Source organism: Nyctereutes procyonoides, unplaced genomic scaffold (assembly GCF_905146905.1).
Source record: "Nyctereutes procyonoides isolate TBG_1078 unplaced genomic scaffold, NYPRO_anot_genome, whole genome shotgun sequence".
In the NCBI taxonomy this organism is placed as follows: Eukaryota; Metazoa; Chordata; class Mammalia; order Carnivora; family Canidae; genus Nyctereutes; species Nyctereutes procyonoides.
In genome coordinates this window covers 34795510-34813294 of record NW_026575146.1, presented here as the reverse complement: position 1 = coordinate 34813294, position 17785 = coordinate 34795510, and the positions used below count along the sequence as shown (strand labels likewise).

General features: G+C 44.8%; 1 protein-coding gene across 4 annotated transcripts in view; it reads right to left on the bottom strand.

Moving 5' to 3' along the window:
• The window catches only part of L3MBTL3 (L3MBTL histone methyl-lysine binding protein 3), a 120626-nt gene that overhangs the window by 82924 nt on the left and 19917 nt on the right, over nt 1-17785 (bottom strand). For 3 of the 4 annotated variants that reach the window (XM_055311624.1, XM_055311625.1, XM_055311623.1), the window contains exons 3-8: nt 13514-13630; nt 6780-6891; nt 6336-6410; nt 4745-4904; nt 3550-3682; nt 1676-1760 (exon numbers count right to left, since the gene is read on the bottom strand). In XM_055311624.1, coding sequence (XP_055167599.1) covers nt 1676-1760; nt 3550-3682; nt 4745-4904; nt 6336-6410; nt 6780-6891; nt 13514-13615 — 667 coding nt within the window. In that variant the 5' untranslated portion in view covers nt 13616-13630. The remainder of the gene's footprint in view (nt 1-1675; nt 1761-3549; nt 3683-4744; nt 4905-6335; nt 6411-6779; nt 6892-13513; nt 13631-17785) is intronic. The other variant, XM_055311626.1, reaches the window with a different exon arrangement.

The following is a 17785-nucleotide window of genomic DNA, read 5'->3' as shown; positions in this document are numbered from 1 at the left end:
ATCCACCGGAGTCTCCTTTCCCTAACTACAACTATGCCGGGCTCCTCTTGTCCTTCCTGGCTGGGACTGCTCAGTCTCTTCCTGGCCTCTCTTCTAAGGAAGCAAAAGCTAAGGCGTAAGCTATGGTGTATGACCAGGTATGATGGGAGAAGAGAGCAGCAGCAGAATGTTGACTAAATGAAGGAGACAATGCGGGAAACAAGATAGGACAGGGCCATGCAACAAGATGATCAAAAATGCTTCTTGAGGGCGCCTGGGTGTCTCAGTCAGTGAAGCACCTGCCTTGGGCTCAGGTCATGACCTGGGGTCCTGGGATCCAGCCCCATGTCGGGCTCCCTGCTCAGGGGGGAGCCTGCCCCTCCCCCTCCTTGTGCTCTCTGTCAAATAAATAAACAAAATCTTAAAAATATATATATAAGACAAAACAAGAAAACAAAACATGTTTCCTGAGACCAAGCAGCGGAGGACTAAGAAGAGGCCACTGTCTCAGGTGCCGAGGGAACGGCTGCTAATTTGCAGGGCGGAATGGGTGCTCAATTTAGCAGGGGCCAGATTTCGAGCAGAAAAAGAACATATAAGTGATAAAGACATGCAGTCAGCCAGGATCGATTTTATTTTGGGTTAATTTAACAAACAACAGACATGAAAGGAAGAGCGTAACAGCTTGATGGGCGAAATGAGGGGAATGGGATTTGAACAGGCTAAGATGGAGCTCCGGAAGAGAAGAATGCTGAATATCCATGGGGGGCGGAGAAATAAACGACAGAAGGAACAAGGCCCCAGAAGAGCCGGGCCCTGAAGGTGGACGAGCGGAAGGGAGAGGACGGTCAGGACCTCCGTGAGGCCCTGGGCAGAGGGAGGGACTCGCCCCTGTTGTCTCTGTGATGTCAAACAGGAGGTCACCCCACCCCCAACCAAGGGCAGGACAGGGAGGCCGTGTGCCCGAGGCAGGTAGGAAGAGCTGAAGCTCTCTCTGAGGAGAACCTGAGAGACGAGTAAGCAAGGAACGCGCCCCTGCAGGGAGGAGGCGCACGGGCTCCACGGCCTCGTTTGCAGGGATAACACGACGGGACGGGTCAGCAGGGCAGCCGCATGGCAGACACCTAACGTGAGGGATTGGCAGGCACATGGGACGGGTCAGAACGGCGAGACAAAACCCAGCGGAGGACACCGAGGCCTCTCTGGAGGAGACCCGAGGGCCCCGATCAACAAGGAGGGAAGGTCATCCAGGCAAGTATCAAAGGCAAGGGTCTGAGGACTGGACTCGTCAGGAAAATAAAGTGTTGCCTGAGGAACAATGAAGGAAACAAAAAAGGTTCCATGTCAAGGGGTTGTGGTTTGAGAGGAAACATTAAAAACATAGAATCATAGGAAATGAACAAAGCTTCTAGTGAATGTGCAAAAGTAGAAAAAAAAAAACCTACTTGATGGAAAAATATAGGCAGATGTCTTCCTGTTTGCGCCAACACTACTCAGAAGTTACTGATTTCCATTGTTTTCCTTGTCTACTTCTTTGAAACCCTGATTTTTACTGACAGAATTTAATGAAAGAAAACCCCAAAATAATGCCTTAGCCACCCTAGCGTACGTTGCAATTAAGACAAAAACGTCTACCCGCGTGAGGTATTTTCCACTTCACAAAGTCACAAGTAAAGCCTTTCCTTCATCAACTCACCCTGCTTCAGTACAGCCGAGTCACCCCGTCTTTTCCTTCGGGCTCTCTGTGAACCCCTCAGGATCCTCCCGTCTTGTTTGTTCTCCTACAGCAAGAAAGGAAAATTATGGAATTTAAAGGCTCACGAAACTGGCATCAATGAAAAGTTGGAGAGCTGTCAGAAAGCGTTATTATTTTTTGTACCTTTCTTCAATTTCACTCCATAACTTTTAACGAAAGAATACAGGTCATTTGAGAACTGTGTTGCTTTTGGCCTAAGCTCATTACAAAACAAGAACGTCTCCAAGAATCACACTCTGCAACAGCACAGATACTGCTCCTGCCTTCTTGAAACACTTTCCTCCTAGGGCCCCTTGACCACTTTTTCGGATTCTCCCCACACGCCACCGGCCTCGTTTCTCCGTCCCTTGGCTGCTGTCTCCCCCAGCCTAGTTCCTTTCTCCTCTCTGCTGAATCCCTCCTCTTGGGTTTTAAACATCATCCGTCGCCCAAATATCCCCAGTCCGTGGCCCCTGACCTCCTCCTGACTCACACTCACACACCCGACTGCCCACCTGGGATCTCCACGTAGGTACCTGATGAGCATCTCAAACTGATGATGCCAAAGGACGCCACATTCTGTGCTCCGGTCGTGCCTCCCCATCCTCAATAAATGGCATCCATATCCAGTCAACTGTTCAAGTCCAAACGCAAGTTACCCTGGATTCTTCTCTCTCCCGTGCGCACCCTGATGACCCTGCCTCTAACATCGACTCTGAATCCAGGGACGTCTACCCTACAGAGCCCTCTTTCCTAGTCTGCTGCAATCACCCGTGGGCTTCCCTGACCACATTCTCGCTCTCACACGCCAACAATACAATCGGACCACTGCATTCCCTTGCCTTCAACTTTCCAGGGGCTTCCTGTCACCACAAAACAGCATGAAACCCCGCTGCCCTGGTTTCTCACAAAGCCTTCCATGGCCTGGACCTCTTACTCCACCCTCCCTCAACCTGTAAGGCTCAACTAGATCGTCTTTATTTCCACAAACAAAACATGTCACATGTGTTCTGACCTTAGGGACACGACGCTAGCCATCCCCTTGCCCAGGGGGGCTCCTCAGTCCTAGTTTTACAAAGCTGATTCCTTCTTCTTACCCAGATCACACTGTTCATGCCACCTTCTCCGGGAAGCCTCCCTGACGCGTCCACGTAAAGAAGTCAGCCAGTCCTCACGCCCTACAGTACTTCTCAGCACAGCACTTACCACAGGCTGCCTCATCTCCTATTTATTCTAAGTCCCCTGAGAGGGGAGACCCTGTTGTCCTGCTGCCATACATCCCTGTGTCTGGCTCCTGGGAGAGAGACCAGTGAATAACTGGCTGCTCAACACTGATCTGAAGGGAAACGCTCCAAGACCTCCAAGTTCCCATTTCATATGGGACCATTAACACATAGTTTAGGGATAAGATATTTACATTTCAACTGGCACACTGTGGATTAGTTTCCCCTAATGTACCCGACGTTTATCTGCCATCGTCTACCTACTCTCATAGTCCTCGGAGATCCGTCTGCAATCTACCAAAATGGGACTCACATTTTGGCATCGAGAGGAGCCAAAGATTCATCTGCAAAGCTGAAGATTTTGCTCTTATTACCCCTCCCCCTCTCTCTCCAGTGACAAATTTCAGCACACCTGACTTCTTCAGGTTAAGGGAAGGCTGCTATTATTTATTATTCTCATTTTGAAATGGGGACAGTGACACCGAGACACAGAGTCACGGAACCAGCACTGGACGTCAGGTAGCTGGCTGCAGGGCCAGTGCCTCTGACCAGGGTGCCACTCTCTTGAGAAGCACCCCTCTGCTCTTTGGTGGGTGCACAGGAGATACTAACCATCTCATCATCTCTGTCTTCTCCATCCTCCTTGGAGTCGGCTTTCAGAGATAATTTTGGTTTCTTCTTCCGACTACACTTAGGATCTTCTTCCTCGTTGTCTTCTCCTATGTCCCTTTCTTCCTTCTGATCTCTGTTGTGTTTATAAAACCAAAATAGTGACAGGAAACAATACCTATCAAACATCTACATGTTGATCATCTCACAAATCAAAAAAAAAAAAAAATCATCCTCCAAAGGAAAAACACTAACCACCAGCAGAAGCATGTAGGCATTAAATAGCACAGCGAAGGAACAGCTGAAACCACCGTCTCATATGACACTTCCAAGTAGAAAATGGAAATTAGCTTATGTATTAATTTCAAAAGGGGATCAGCATTATATGTGAAACAGGCTCTAACAAGTTTAAAACGTTTTGCCTTTCACATCTGCCATCCATACTAATAAAAGAATCAATTATTTAGAGACGTTTTGGTCTTCAGAGAGACTTTAAGGCAAAGATCTAGTAATTATTAAGAATGACAAGTGCGACTGACAAAGACCAAGTGTAACTTTGTAAAATAAACGTTGGCCAACAAAAACAGACAATTTCCAGGCCTATGCTGGTTACTTATTTGTGGTCCACAATTATATGAAAAAATACACCACATGATTAGCTGAACTTTGTCAGCCAGTCCCCAAATGGCCTAGTCACACGGTACCGTCAGCCAGAGCCGACGCTGCTGTCCCATAATCCACCTTGTGCCCTGAGGTCTGAGGTGGTGCAACTCATTACACAACTCCCTAGGCCATCTTCATTCAGCTGCTTCCCAATTTGTGGTGGCTTTGTTTCATTTGTGGAGTTTGGGCTGAGTTACCTAAGAACCCCCCAAGGACAAACAAAACTGTTTTTCCATAAACATCAGTATCATTAAAATGTAGGTAGCTCAGAGAAATTCATGGAGGGAGTGCTGGATGGACTCAAAGGCTAAAGAAAAGAGGCAGGGGGTATAGCTGCAGGCAGGACTTTGGCAGTACAACTCAGAGTGGATGTGACTGAAGCCCGTAGGTCCGGTAATGGGGTCAGGGTCCACGCACCTCTGAGATGAAAAAGGGGCATGAATGGGTGACAGCTATCAGAGAGCCTCTGTATTCTCAAGACCATGACCTTGGACTCTGAAACCCATTTTGTAGATGGAACAGGGCAAAAACCTACTTGTCTTTGATATGTCGGGCACAATTCTGGCTGCAATAGTTTCCTCCAGAAAGACACTCATCTACGTTGCCATACTGACAACAGTTCTCACAGAATTGAAGCCCTTCTACTTTCACTGGATCTTTCAACCTGAAAGGCATCCCGGTCTTCTCTGAAAAGACTAGAAGATGAAAAGGAGAAAACAAAACAAAATAAAAGAATTAGAATCGTGACAGAAAACATTCCAAAATACACTTAATCTTTTTCTTCTAATAATCTTGTTGTTAGCGACACAATAAGAGAATAATGTTTGTTGAATGAATGATTACCAATCTACAGTGCTTGGAGGGAGAAGGAAAGGGGCGGGGGCAGGAACTGCTCAAATCATTTACATAAGAAAAAATATACCGTAGAAAAGATAAAAAGTTCACCCAAGGCTTTTTCTACAGAATTCAAAGTAAAATAAAGAAAACTTCATTACTAAATCCAGAAGATGAAACTGTCAACCTACAGAATCCTATTTTATAGATGAATCTTTGACAAAATTTAAGAAGGATCATCTATGCTATTCACCTTTTGATGAGTGGCTGTGTTCTCCTAAATTGGTTAAATCATCATCTATGTGGCTTTTCAGGTGGGAGATCTTCTAAATCGTAATTATCCAAACCATTTAGGAACTCAGACTTCCTTTTGCCTGAATTGTAAGGCTAATCATTCATTCAGCAAACATTTATTAGGCACCAATTTATGCTAGACACTGATAATGACAGTACAGACCTTGCCCAAGAGAGCTCACAGTCTAGAAGAGAAGACAGGCAAGAAAGCCAGTATTTATAATAAAATGTGATACATGCAATTAAAGCATGAACAAGTTCCAGAAGTAGTAAAGAGGGAGAAGTGATTCACTCAGCCTGGCTTGAGGTCAGGATAGGATTTTCTGATACAAAGCCTCAAGTGGGTTTTGAAGGCCTGGAGGAATTTACCAACTGGACAAAGACAGAAATGGCTTCCCAGCCAGAAAAAACAGTATGAGCAAAGGCAAGGGAGCATGACACCACATGACGTGTTGAGAGAATTACGTGGAACTCAGTGCTGCTGGCACTGCCAGCACACGGGGTATAGAGAGCAGAACAGAGAGCGAAGAGACAAAGCAGGCAGGGGGAGGGGGGAGTGGCACGCCCCCCGGGTCTCTGTATGTTCAGCTACAGAGACCGTAAGAAATCAGTGAAGTGTCAGAGAAGTGATCTACCAAAGTTCCTCTGATTTCAAGGTGTGGGATTAGAAGCAGAGTGATTCTCTAGGTGGAGTCTGCAACAGTTGAGGTGAGAGCTGGTCGGGGGCTACATGAAGGCAGTGGCAGTGATTATTAGTAGGAAAAGCCAGATCTGAGACATATTTAGAAATAAAAACCAAGAGGACTGAGTAATATAGGCCATGGGACGGGGGGGAGAACAAACTCAGGATGACTCCTAGGTTTCTTGCTTGTCCACTGGGTGGTGGATGGTGCTACCACCAACTGAAGTATGGGTTACAGAAGAAAGAGCAGGTTTGGGGGAAGGGGAGAAAGAAATAGAAAATGAATCGCATTTCAGACATGTGGAGTTTGAGGTACCTGTGGGACATCCAGGTGGAGATGTCCAGTAGGCAGGTGGAAATACGGGCCTGGCACTCGGGGGAGAGGTCGGGGCTGGAGATATAGATTTAGGAGTCATCAGCATATAGGTGTTAGTTACAACCATCGGAGTAGATGAGAAAAAAAAGTGGCAGGCGTTTGGCTAAATCACCTGGGCAGGCTATTACGACACTGGCTCTACTTGGTAATTTCCAATTAACCTTGCGCTAGTACAGGTCTGGCATTAGGAAAGAAGACAGTTTACGGTTACTTTAAAATACAAAAGTTGGTTCCATATGAGTCTTGTCATAGAAATTTACCTAAGAACACGGGACATGAAAATCACCCCTGATTTTCAAAGCTCCAGCCTATTACAAAACCCAGATATTCTTACTGCATAGCACTCAGGAGGAGGAACTGGCCCCGCCGACTACCCGTTCTTACCTTCCTGAGCCGTCGGTACCATCCAGGTTGTGGTAGCTGTTGCTTTTTTAACATTCTCCATCTCGCTCTCATCCGTGATGACCTCCAGGGCTCCGAACTCGTTGACCCGAAACTAGCGACAAGGGAGACAGGCAGTTAAGCAAAGCGCGGGGTTGCCCTACAAGTCCGCGGAGGCGATCGCGTCCAGGGGAGGCCTCGGCGGACACCAGGTCCTTCGAGTCTACTGACATGGGGATGGGGGTGGGAGGATGTGGATAGGGGGAGCCGGAACAGAGCGTGCAGAGTGCTGCCCGGGAGCCGCGGTCTTGGCACCGCTGCAGGCCCGCCACTTGCTCGCTCATCTCCAACACCAGCTGCTGCGGTGACTGGTTTTCTTCCTTGGTGTTCCTACCGGCTTAGCCATCAAAATTAGTAAAAGAGGAATGACTGTTTTCCCAGGAATCAACTTTTCTCCCCCAAGGTCACCTAGTCCTAGAGAAGGAAATCCCTCTTCCAGAAATAACGACCGGCACTCGCGTCCCTGCCTCCCCGAGACGCAGGCCGGGCGGGCTGAAGGCCGAGCTACGGGCCCGAGCACCCCTTTCTCCCACCACCCTTAGAACCTCCATCCTGTCCCCTCCACTCCGCCACAACAGGAGCTGAGATCTGAGCAAACCCGTAGGCCACGGCCCAGTTCTATCACCAAAAGTTACAGACATTCTGATTCCAGGGACACTCTGACCCCAAATACTAAAAATTTCCTCTCACCTCAAGACAAGCCTCAAACCAATCACGTTTCTGCAACAGCCTAGCTGTAGTGTGCACGTGTTGAAGGCTTAACCATCACCCATGTGCAGGGACCACCCCTCCCAGCCTTGCAGAGGCAACTAGGTTCACTCTCCTACTGATGAAGTCCAGAATCTCGCATATTCTTCTGTCTTTCCATAAAACAGAATGGCATTGAGGATCCACGCGTTTCGACAGCGATGTGAAAAACCGGAAAGCTCGAAATTCAAAAGATCGTAAAACTTTTCGCTTAAAGTTTCTAGATCTTTTGCAGAAATCTATGTGAGCGTGCACGTATGTAAACTTAGGACCTTCCATTTTCCAGTCTAAAATATCTGCTTAGTCAATATGCCAAAAAAATAATTCATTTAATCACTCACATTGTGCGTGTATGTCGGAAAAAGCTGAAGCGAAAATTACTATTTTTTCCACCAGGAAAACACAGCACCTTAAAAAATGTTATGCACATACTCAACAATGATTAAAAGCTTTTTGACCTGACAAAGCTGAAACGCTTTAAGAAAAGTGACAATGTTTCCTACTACATACTTCAGATACGAGTTCCTAGGTAACACGTGCATACTACACCTAGTGTGCACACCCAAAAATGTCAGTCTAGGAAGTGGCAAAAAGGTAATTGAAAGGAATAGAGCTAAAGGTAACTCTTCTCTTTGGGAAAAAAAATAAATAAATAAAGTTTACCATGATCCACTCTGAAAAGGGAATATTTCAACCTAAAGCTGACAGTACCATCTACTGGGCAAGGGTAGAAAAAACAAGCCATAACAATTACTAATTAATGATATTAAAAAAACAAGACAGAAAATCAATTCTGCATGAAAGTTCAACAAAACGATAGGCATGAACTGTGCTCTCCAGTCCAGGTGAGTGATTTTCCTTTTATTATACGCTGATGTTGATTTATACACCTCTTTGAAAAATACAAAATGTGAGAAACACCACGGTTTGCATTCGACTGGGAGTGTCCTGGGTGGAAGCCTCCAAACCTGTGAGGCAGCCTGCACTCCCGACACCCCGGGAGCGCGCCCCTGAGTGGATCCTTAAGTAACAGTTCAGAGTTATGACCCTTGGAAGCTTTAGGCTCAACTACTCTCAAGTTAAAAAGGTAATATTCCGGCAATAAACAACCAATCCCAGTTATCTTTTCCTTCTAATATTTACTGCCATTAACTGACCCACAGCCAAGGCATGAAGTAAAGCTGTCACGACAATGAGGGACACAACTAGGGCCTGCAAGCCAGGGATCCGCAGTTGGGACTTCGGGGGAATCCGTGAATCCCGTGAAATACCTGCAAAATTATGTCACGGGCACATATATATTTCTCTGGGGGTGGGGTTGGTATATGGGGTTTTCATCATATCCCGAAAAGCATCCTATAACCCTGAAAAGGTAAAGAACATCTAGTCTCACCAAAGTGACTTTACCTCCAGAATCAACCTCAAAGTATTTTCAAAGTACCCTACCATATGCAAAAAGACATAGGGATCAATTTTATTTCTTTTCCCTGGCGTCTCAATTGGGATTTATCGTCTTCCACAATGTCACTACTGTAGGAACACTGGATAACACAGGTGCCGCCCGCGTCACTGGAGCTCCACAGACGGAATTCAAGGAAGACTGACCGATACATTCCCTGACATTTTTTTTTCACCCAATAAAACACTTAGGTTTTGAAACAGGGAACACTTTTATGAACGGTTTTAGAGCCACAGAAACTTGAATTACTCCGCCTTATTTCTTTTTTTCGAAGTTACCAGTTCTTTTAACTCAGACATCTAAAAAGCCGCATAAAAATTTGTCGAGTGGCTCCGATCCATGACAGAGAACATCGGGAATTATGAACTACACAGAAGAGACTTAGTAAAGCACATGAAACACATCAGCTGCCTCTGTGACCTGCCCTGTTGGGGAGGGGCAATCCAACAACAATCGGGCCTGGAACATGCGAGGGGTGGCAGAGGTCTCGCTCGTCTGGCTTAGCTGGAACTACCTTCAGTTGATTCCATCCTCCTCTTCACTTCTGCTCGCGGAGGCCAAGGATCGCGCGCCGATTTCTGCCCCCATTTAATCACAGATCATTCGGAGACGCTGCTGAGGTCACTAGCTTTGTTTTATTCATTTCAACGTTGACATGTGAGTGCTACTCACCAGTCTAAGAGCAAAGACACCTGGTAACTAAACGTCCTGGAGCCTCAATCACAAGGCAACGCTGTACACCAAGAACGCTGTGAATGTTCCAATTGAGTTTCTGCGCTGCTGTTGTAGTGTCTTGCTCTCAGCTAAGCGGCAACTATTGTTTTTTTTATTTAAATTCAACAAATTAACATATAGGCTATTACCAGTTTCAGAGGCAGCTTCAGAGGCAGCGTCCAGTGACTCATGAGTCTTAAGTGACACCCGGAGCTCATCGCATCCCGTGCCCTCCTTCATACCCGTCATCCAGTGGCCCCGTCCCCCCCCGCCCCGCCTCCCCTCCAGTGACCCTCACTCATTGTCTCCTATGAGTCTCTCATGTTTGTCTCCCTCTCTGATTCTGTCTTGTTTTTCCCTCCCTTCCCCTAGGACCCTCCGTTTTGTCCCTCACGTTCCTCCTATGAGCGAGGTCGTAGGAGAACAGGCTTCCTCTGCTGACTTGGTTCCTCGGCGTAACAGTGGCAACTCTTCTCACTGGACGAGATGCTGTTGCTCTCGGGAGCGCACGCGTGTTTTGCTGCAGATGCCAAATGGCTAAATCCTCGTGACCTAGAGGAACGATTCTGCGTGGGTCAGTCTCAGACATCACTTGGAAGTTCAGAGCGAGGGACGCGGGGGGCAGGGAGTCCCCCGCGCCCTCCCGCCACCAGGAGGCTGGCCCGAGAAACGAATCTACCGGTACCAGCTTGTGCCATTTTCCCGAGTGGTGGGCAGTGTGGCGTCTGCGAAGCCAGTCAGAGCAGGTGTCCTGCCAATGAGGCCAGACGCCATCCCCGCCGCCGTTAAGATGTCTCCTCTGCAGCCCGTGGCCAACGGAGAACGGATTCCCGCACCAGGAAGGCCCAGCCTTAGCCAGTTCTGCCAATACCTTGACCTTGAGCAAACGACGGAGCCGCCCTGGGCCTCGGTGTCCCCCTCCATGAAGCAACAACAGCGAGAGGAAAGACCTCCAAGGGATTCAACGAAAAGACGCAGATGGAGTGGAGTCAGTGGTACGTGTCCACAGTCGGTGTGTCCAGTGAGGGCCCTGGGGACCCAGCGACACGGCGCAGTGTACACGGGCCAAGGCCCAATGCCGCGACTGGGGCGGCAGGAACCACAGAGGGGCCATGGCCAGGTGGCCGGGGTGGCCGGCAGGCCTGAGGCTTTTACGCAGCAACATCCTCTCAAATCGGCAGTGAGCTAAGCACCTAGAAGGTGTCCCCATGTCGGCCAGGGACCCCCGGGCGGGCACCCATCGTGCGGCCTGTCCAGGACAGCACCCCACTTGCTGGGGACCCACACGCCGCCACCTCGGAGAGACACAAGCTTCAGTGACGTACAATGGCCAAGGCACCATGTGAGGGACTAGACCTGTTTTGTTCGAAGTTCTTTCTTGACATCTTGGTTTTGGGGAAGATCAATTTCTCAATCAGAACCTCTTAAGCAACTCAGTAGTATCAGGAGCAAGTGACTTAGAAATCCTAAGCCTCACAATCAAATGGCTCACCCCTGAATCTCTGCAGATAAAAATGGTTATAAAGTAGAAAAAAAATTTATTTATTTATTTATTTATTTATTTATTTATTTATTTATTTATGGAAGTGGGCTTTCAAACTGTCTACAGTACATACAGTGAATTGGATGCATGGCAATTACCCAGGTAATTAGATGAGCCTAAAAGTCAAATAAAATAGACTAGATTATAATACCCACTAAGTGCCTTAATTGCCTGATTACCTTAATAAAAGTAATAGGTTAATTCTTAAAATCCATTGCTTAGAAAACCTTCAGGCAATTTAAATTTCTTAGGGATGGAGAGTTCAAAATCTAACTGAACAAAAGACAAAAGTTATAAATTTCATCATCTACCTTCTCACACACACACATACACACACATACACAAATACACAAAACAATTGAGAAGGGACAGAAATATACAAGGAAAATACAAGAATAAAGCATTTTTAAAAAGGCAGCTTACATAATATATCACAAAGCCAGAAAAGATACAATTTGTTAAGTGCTTTCCATATGTTATTTTTTTCGATCGTTATAACCACCTTGTGACATAAATCCTATTTCCTCATTTTATGGATAAAGATTCTGAAACTTAGGAAATTTAAATTTAAATAACTTGACAAAGCTCATGCAGCTACTATGAGGCTGACATTAGGAGCGTCTGGAACAGTTTTGCTTTCTCACAAATTTCAGCACTCGATTCCCATCGTATCTAATCCAGATGAACATTTGGAGAACGTTAGAGCTGATAAAAATCCTTAGTATTCATTTAATTCCTTATTTTACCAAAGAGGAAACTGGCCCAGAGAGACTAACGGACTTGTCCAAGGTCATACAGAACTAAAACCCGTATCTCCTTTCCAGATTGCACTGAACCTCTCTGCAACATTTTTTGTTAAGCCAGACTCATAAATAGATATGTTGGCACAGTGTAGTTAATTCAATGTAACCCAACTGAAATCTAAGTATTTTCCCCGTGACAGGTTGTCCAAGTCTCACCACCGAGGATGAACTAGACTGGGCTTGATGGAGATGCTCGTGACGTAGCCACTAAAAGGAACTGGACTGGGCAGCCCGGGGGGCTCAGCGGTTTAGCACCACCTTCAGCCCAGGGCATGGTCCTGGAGACCCGGGATCGAGTCCCGCGTCGGGCTCCCTGCATGGAGCCTGCTTCTCCCTCTGCTTGTGTCTCTGCCTCTCTCTTTCTCTGTGTCTCTCATGAATAAATAAATAAAAAATCTTAAAAAAATTTTTAATGAAATTCAAATAAAATAAAATAAAATAAAATAATAAAATAAAATAAAATAAAATAAAATAAAATAAAATAAAAAGATAAAAGGTACTGGATTCCAGGCAGCCAGTGTGAGGGGGCAGGACTTGCTAGTCAAGATAGGCCAGAGCACTGAGAGCTACAGAGGAAAGCCAAGTGACAGGCAGCTCGGGTGATTCCAAGTTCAAACACCTGAGTGACCAAGGACAGACACAAAGTCTGAAAGGCCACAGACAGGTTCAAGGTCCCCCAGATAGGATCAGAGCAAAAACAAATTAGAAATGAGAGGTGGGGGTGATTGGCTTCCCCGATGAGCGCCTGCATAACTAGGTTTTATAGGGCAGCGGATGTGGTCTTGGGGTGGGCTTACGGGAGGCCTGGGGAAGGGAGTTGGGTGATCACGCAGTAAAGGAGCTCGAAGCAGCGTTCTCTGGAGAAGAGTTCTCATCTATATAGAAGCAACCTGGTTTACAGGAAGGACCAGCTTTCGAGCAAGTGATTACATAAAAAATCCATATTTACAGTATAAATAATTTAAGGGAGGAGAATAGCCCTGTCTATTCAATATTTTAACATTATCCAGTTTTTAAACAAGAAAACTAGGGCACAGGGAATGTGGTTATTCATTAAAGTTATCAAGTTCACTACTACAACACCCAGGAAGCAGGGCCTTCTAAGCCTGCCGCCTCCGTGCTGATTGTCCATCATGACAAAGTCAAACCTGGGTGATCCTCTGGAAGCTGTAACTCAGCTCCTGTGGCGTAAGCACACGCTGCCACCCCAAGTGGCGAAGGCTTCTGCCAACCTGCCAGCATTTCGAATTGTCTTGAAAATTTACTGTAGCAGAGATCTCAGCATCGTAGAAACCCAGCGCGTTATGCTTGATGCTTTTACTTCTCGTTTCACATGTGCAGTCAAACTTATTTTAACAAACACACACAGTTGCACACACAGACGGAGCTGTACTGAATAAAGACCTCTTACCTTTAAGTCACTTCCTGGTAATGTGCCTACTCCATCTTTCCAGTCCATAACACTGAAGACGTCAAACTCCTGGCCACTTGCGCTAGACGCAGATTCAGTCATGGTTTATTTTTGAAACTGGAAGGGGAAAGAAGGCTGATCATGTAATATTCTACATACAGATCGGTTTTTATTCTAGTGGCCGTGGCCTCAGTTTCCCCTAACCACATAATTTTCTTTATCACAATACCCCATTATCCATAGATCTAAAAATAAGTGCTTCAAAAATATCATTCTTCTCTAGTGCAATCCCTGGTAAATTACAGAAGAAAAAATATTACTAAAATGTATAAGCTAAAGAGTGTCAATTTTTCTATTCTTAAAAACGAATTCACTGTTTCACAATATAGTCACTTAAAAACTCATGAATTTCTTGGGGGCGTCTGGGAGGCTCAGTCAGTTAAGCATCTGCCTTTGGCTCAGGTCATGATCCCGGGGTCCTGGGACCCAGCCTGTATCGGGCTCCCTGCTTCTCCCTCTCCCTCTGCCACACCCCTCACTTATGCTTTCTAGCTCTAGCTGTCAAATAAATAAAATCTCTAAAATAATAAATAAATAGGGCAGCCCCAGTGGCGCAGCAGTTTAGCGCCGCCTGCAGCCCAGGGCATGATCCTGAAGACTGGGATCAAGTCCCGCATCGGGTTCCCTGCACGGAGCCTGCTTCTCCCTCTGCCTGTGTCTCTGCCTCTCTCTCTCTCTTTGTGTCTCTATGAATAAATGAAATAAAATCTTTAAAAATAAATAAATAAATAAATAAACAAATAAAATAATAAATAAATAAAATAGAATTTCTTGCCTATTAAGTAGTTTGTTGTTATTGCTGCTTTAAGATATTGAAAAGAGAAGGGGTATAGATAAAGCACAGGATTAATATTAAATGTTAATAAAATAAAACCATTCAGATAATAAAAAAAAAAGAACAAGAAAATTCCAGTCCATTAGGACTGTCATCTACAGTAACTTTGTCAATTAGGTTTGTTATATCAATTCAATGAATTCACAGTGTGATTGATTCTTTCAGTAAACTGATTTAATTCAGTTGAGATACCTGCCAATTTGATGTTCTGAAAAGTAAGGAAGTAGTCTTAAAATATACAGCAAATACTAAGGCTACGTTAAGATAACCAAGTCAGCCACCTAAATTGTGATAATGCTTTTTATTTGCATTTTTTTAATTGCAAAATGGTTTTCCATGATCACATTGTTAGCAGTCACATTGATGTTGTCATTCTGAGACTATTGTCTATGTGGCATGGGATTAAAAAAAAGTAAGTCATTACGCTGATGTCATTGATAAGCAATGCAAGATGGATAAGTCCTAAATTTGATTGAAAGTATCAGTATGAATTCATAATGCACTGTAATCTTTAAAAATTATGCATGTTTTCTAGCTTTGCCCACTGACAAAATCTGGAAATAGCCACCGGTCAACAGGAATGAGTAGCTAAGTGCTCGGACTGTGGTCTCTAAATACCATTTTTCTGAGGTCTTCTCAGAGAAGGGGCTGATTTCTGTTCGGTGACAGGAGATGTACAAGAGGAGTCTGGAATATCTTGTCAACCAAAAGCAAGGAAGCTATCAAAGACAATGGAGGTCATATCAAAAGGTCTTAGAGGCCAACTAACAAGAGCAGAAGAGGCTCCTGCTGGCCAAACCAAGGATAGGATTCCTGCAATGAACTGAAACACATCAAATAAGTTTAAATCCGGGAGTTCATACTGATATTGAAAACAAACCAAGTTGGAAGCCCAGGTGGCTCAGTGGTTTAGCGCTGCCTTCAGCCCAGGGTGTGATCCTGGAGACCCCGGGATCGAGTCCCACATCGGGCTCCCTGCATGGAGCCTGCTTCTCCCTCTGCCTCTCTCTCTCTCTCTCTCTCTCTCTCTCTCTCTCTCTCTGTCTCTCATGAATAAATAAAATATTTAAAAAAGAAAATAAAAAAGAAAACAAACCAAGTGATCAGCTTTTGGGATAAGACAACTCATTACCTGGAAAAATAAACAAGGATTTACCCTGCCCCCATATTCCAGGAGACCCATGTGAACCGTATCTCAGGGGAACCAGATCATTCACTGGTGAGAGAAGTGTCAAGTTAGAGAGTTCCTGCTAATAAATAACGAAGGAAAGACAGAATCATTTTGAGTCCTCAATCTATTCATGGCTTTGGCAATGGCCACCACTGACCACTACGAATAGAAACCCAACACCACCTATGAAGTAGTCTTGCCGAGAAAAAAACAAAATCATGCCCAGTCGGATCAAATCTATTTACAGGAAATACCGGAAACAAAGGGCCATGTGAAATCACACCATAAAAATACATAAGTAGTAAAATTCAGATCGTCAGAAACTCGTTAGCAACATTTCTCACAGACCCTGGGAGGACTTGAGGCCCTTTCAAAAGACCCAAGGAGTCAAAACTATCTTCATAAATAGCATCTGCCTTCTTCCCTACGCTGACCTCTGTTCTCATGGTACAAAAGCAATAGTGGTTTTGTGGAACTCTTGGGGGGGGGGGGCACCCCACAGCAGGGGGCATCATTGCATCCTTTACCACCACGTACGTATGGGAAACGAATGCCCATTTCACTACAGATCATCCCTTGATGAAGCAGAAGAACTTTCATTAAGTCTTGATATTTGAATACATCTTTTTAATATTCTGTGTGATGAAACGGGAAGCACACATAAAGCCTCGGGTGTGTCAAATCACCAAGGAAGAGCACCTGTGAACCTTGTGCGACGCAAGCTGAACAAGCAGCTTTTTCCATGGAATGCCATTTCTTTAACAAACTGTGTTCACTCAGGTTTGGATACTGGGCAAATACTTTGTCAAAGATAAATGAAGTGAGCCTGTCAACGTCAAGGAAAACACTGACAGCGTTTGTTGCTGAAGATACAGTTTGAGCATTCAAGGGAAAAACCATGATTTGGGAAAACGTGTATCTACTACCATGAGCTTGACAGCTTCCCAGTAGCTAAATACTCTTCTAAGGAGATGGGTGGTGATATTCATGAATAAGATTTTTAAAATATTTTATACTTGACATATGTCAACATTTGGCAGATTTGCATAACTCAGTGAAGCAGTATTTTCCAAATAACCATGCTTGATGTCACTAAATTATGCAGGGAAAGGATCCACTCAAAGTGCATGACAGACCAATGGATTTTTAATTTAACAGAGTATAAAGAATTCATTGTCAGAGTTTTAAATTGCCCAACTTACCTTTAACAAACTACCACTTGTCAACTTTTGGTGTAGTATCACAGCAGAATGTCCACCATTCATGAGAAAGCTTAAAATACTCCTCCCCGTTTCCAACCCCACATCTGTGCAAAGCAGATTTTCTTCCTACACTTCGACCAAAACAACATATTGCGACAGACTGAATGCAGAAGCAGATATGAAAATCCAGTCATCTTCCATTAAGCCAGACATTAAAGAGATTTACAAAAATGGAAAACAGTGCCCCCTCTCTCATTTTTCCATTTTGGAAACTATGATTATGTTTCATTAAAAATATGCAGACATATATTAATATGATGGGTTTGCTGCCATTTTAAAAAAAATTCATTTAAATTCAATTTGCCAACATACAGTCTAACACCCAGTGCTCATCCCATCAAGTGCCCCCCTCAGTGCCCGTCACCCACTCTATCCCCCCCATCCACTTCCCCTCCAGCAACCCTTTGTTCATTTCCCAGAGTCAGGAGTCTCTCATAGTTTGTCTTTCTCTCTAATTTTTCCCACTCAGTTCCCCTCCTTTCCCCTATCATCCCTGTCACTATTTCTTATATTCTCCATAGGAGTGAAACCATATGATGACTGTCCTTCTCCAATTGACTTACTTCACTCAGTATCACAGCCTCCAGTTCCATCCACATCGATGTAAATGGTGACGGCTGCCATTATTTTTAAGTAACTAGTTTAAATCATCTACTCTGATTTTGAATATAGGCAATATTAATAGATACAACGCATACAAACAATAGCTCTTCGGGGTTTTCAAGAATTCTTGAGAGTGTCAAAGAGACTTGAGGGCCTCTGCTGTGTAGGATAAGAACTTGGCTTTCTGCCACGTGGACACATACACACACACAAAGCAAGGAGTAAAAAAAAAAATACATGGAAAAGGAAATCTGAAATTTAGATTAAGAGATTTAAGAGACATATTAATAAATCACAATATCATAATTCACAGATTTGTTTGGACTCTGATTCAAATTATT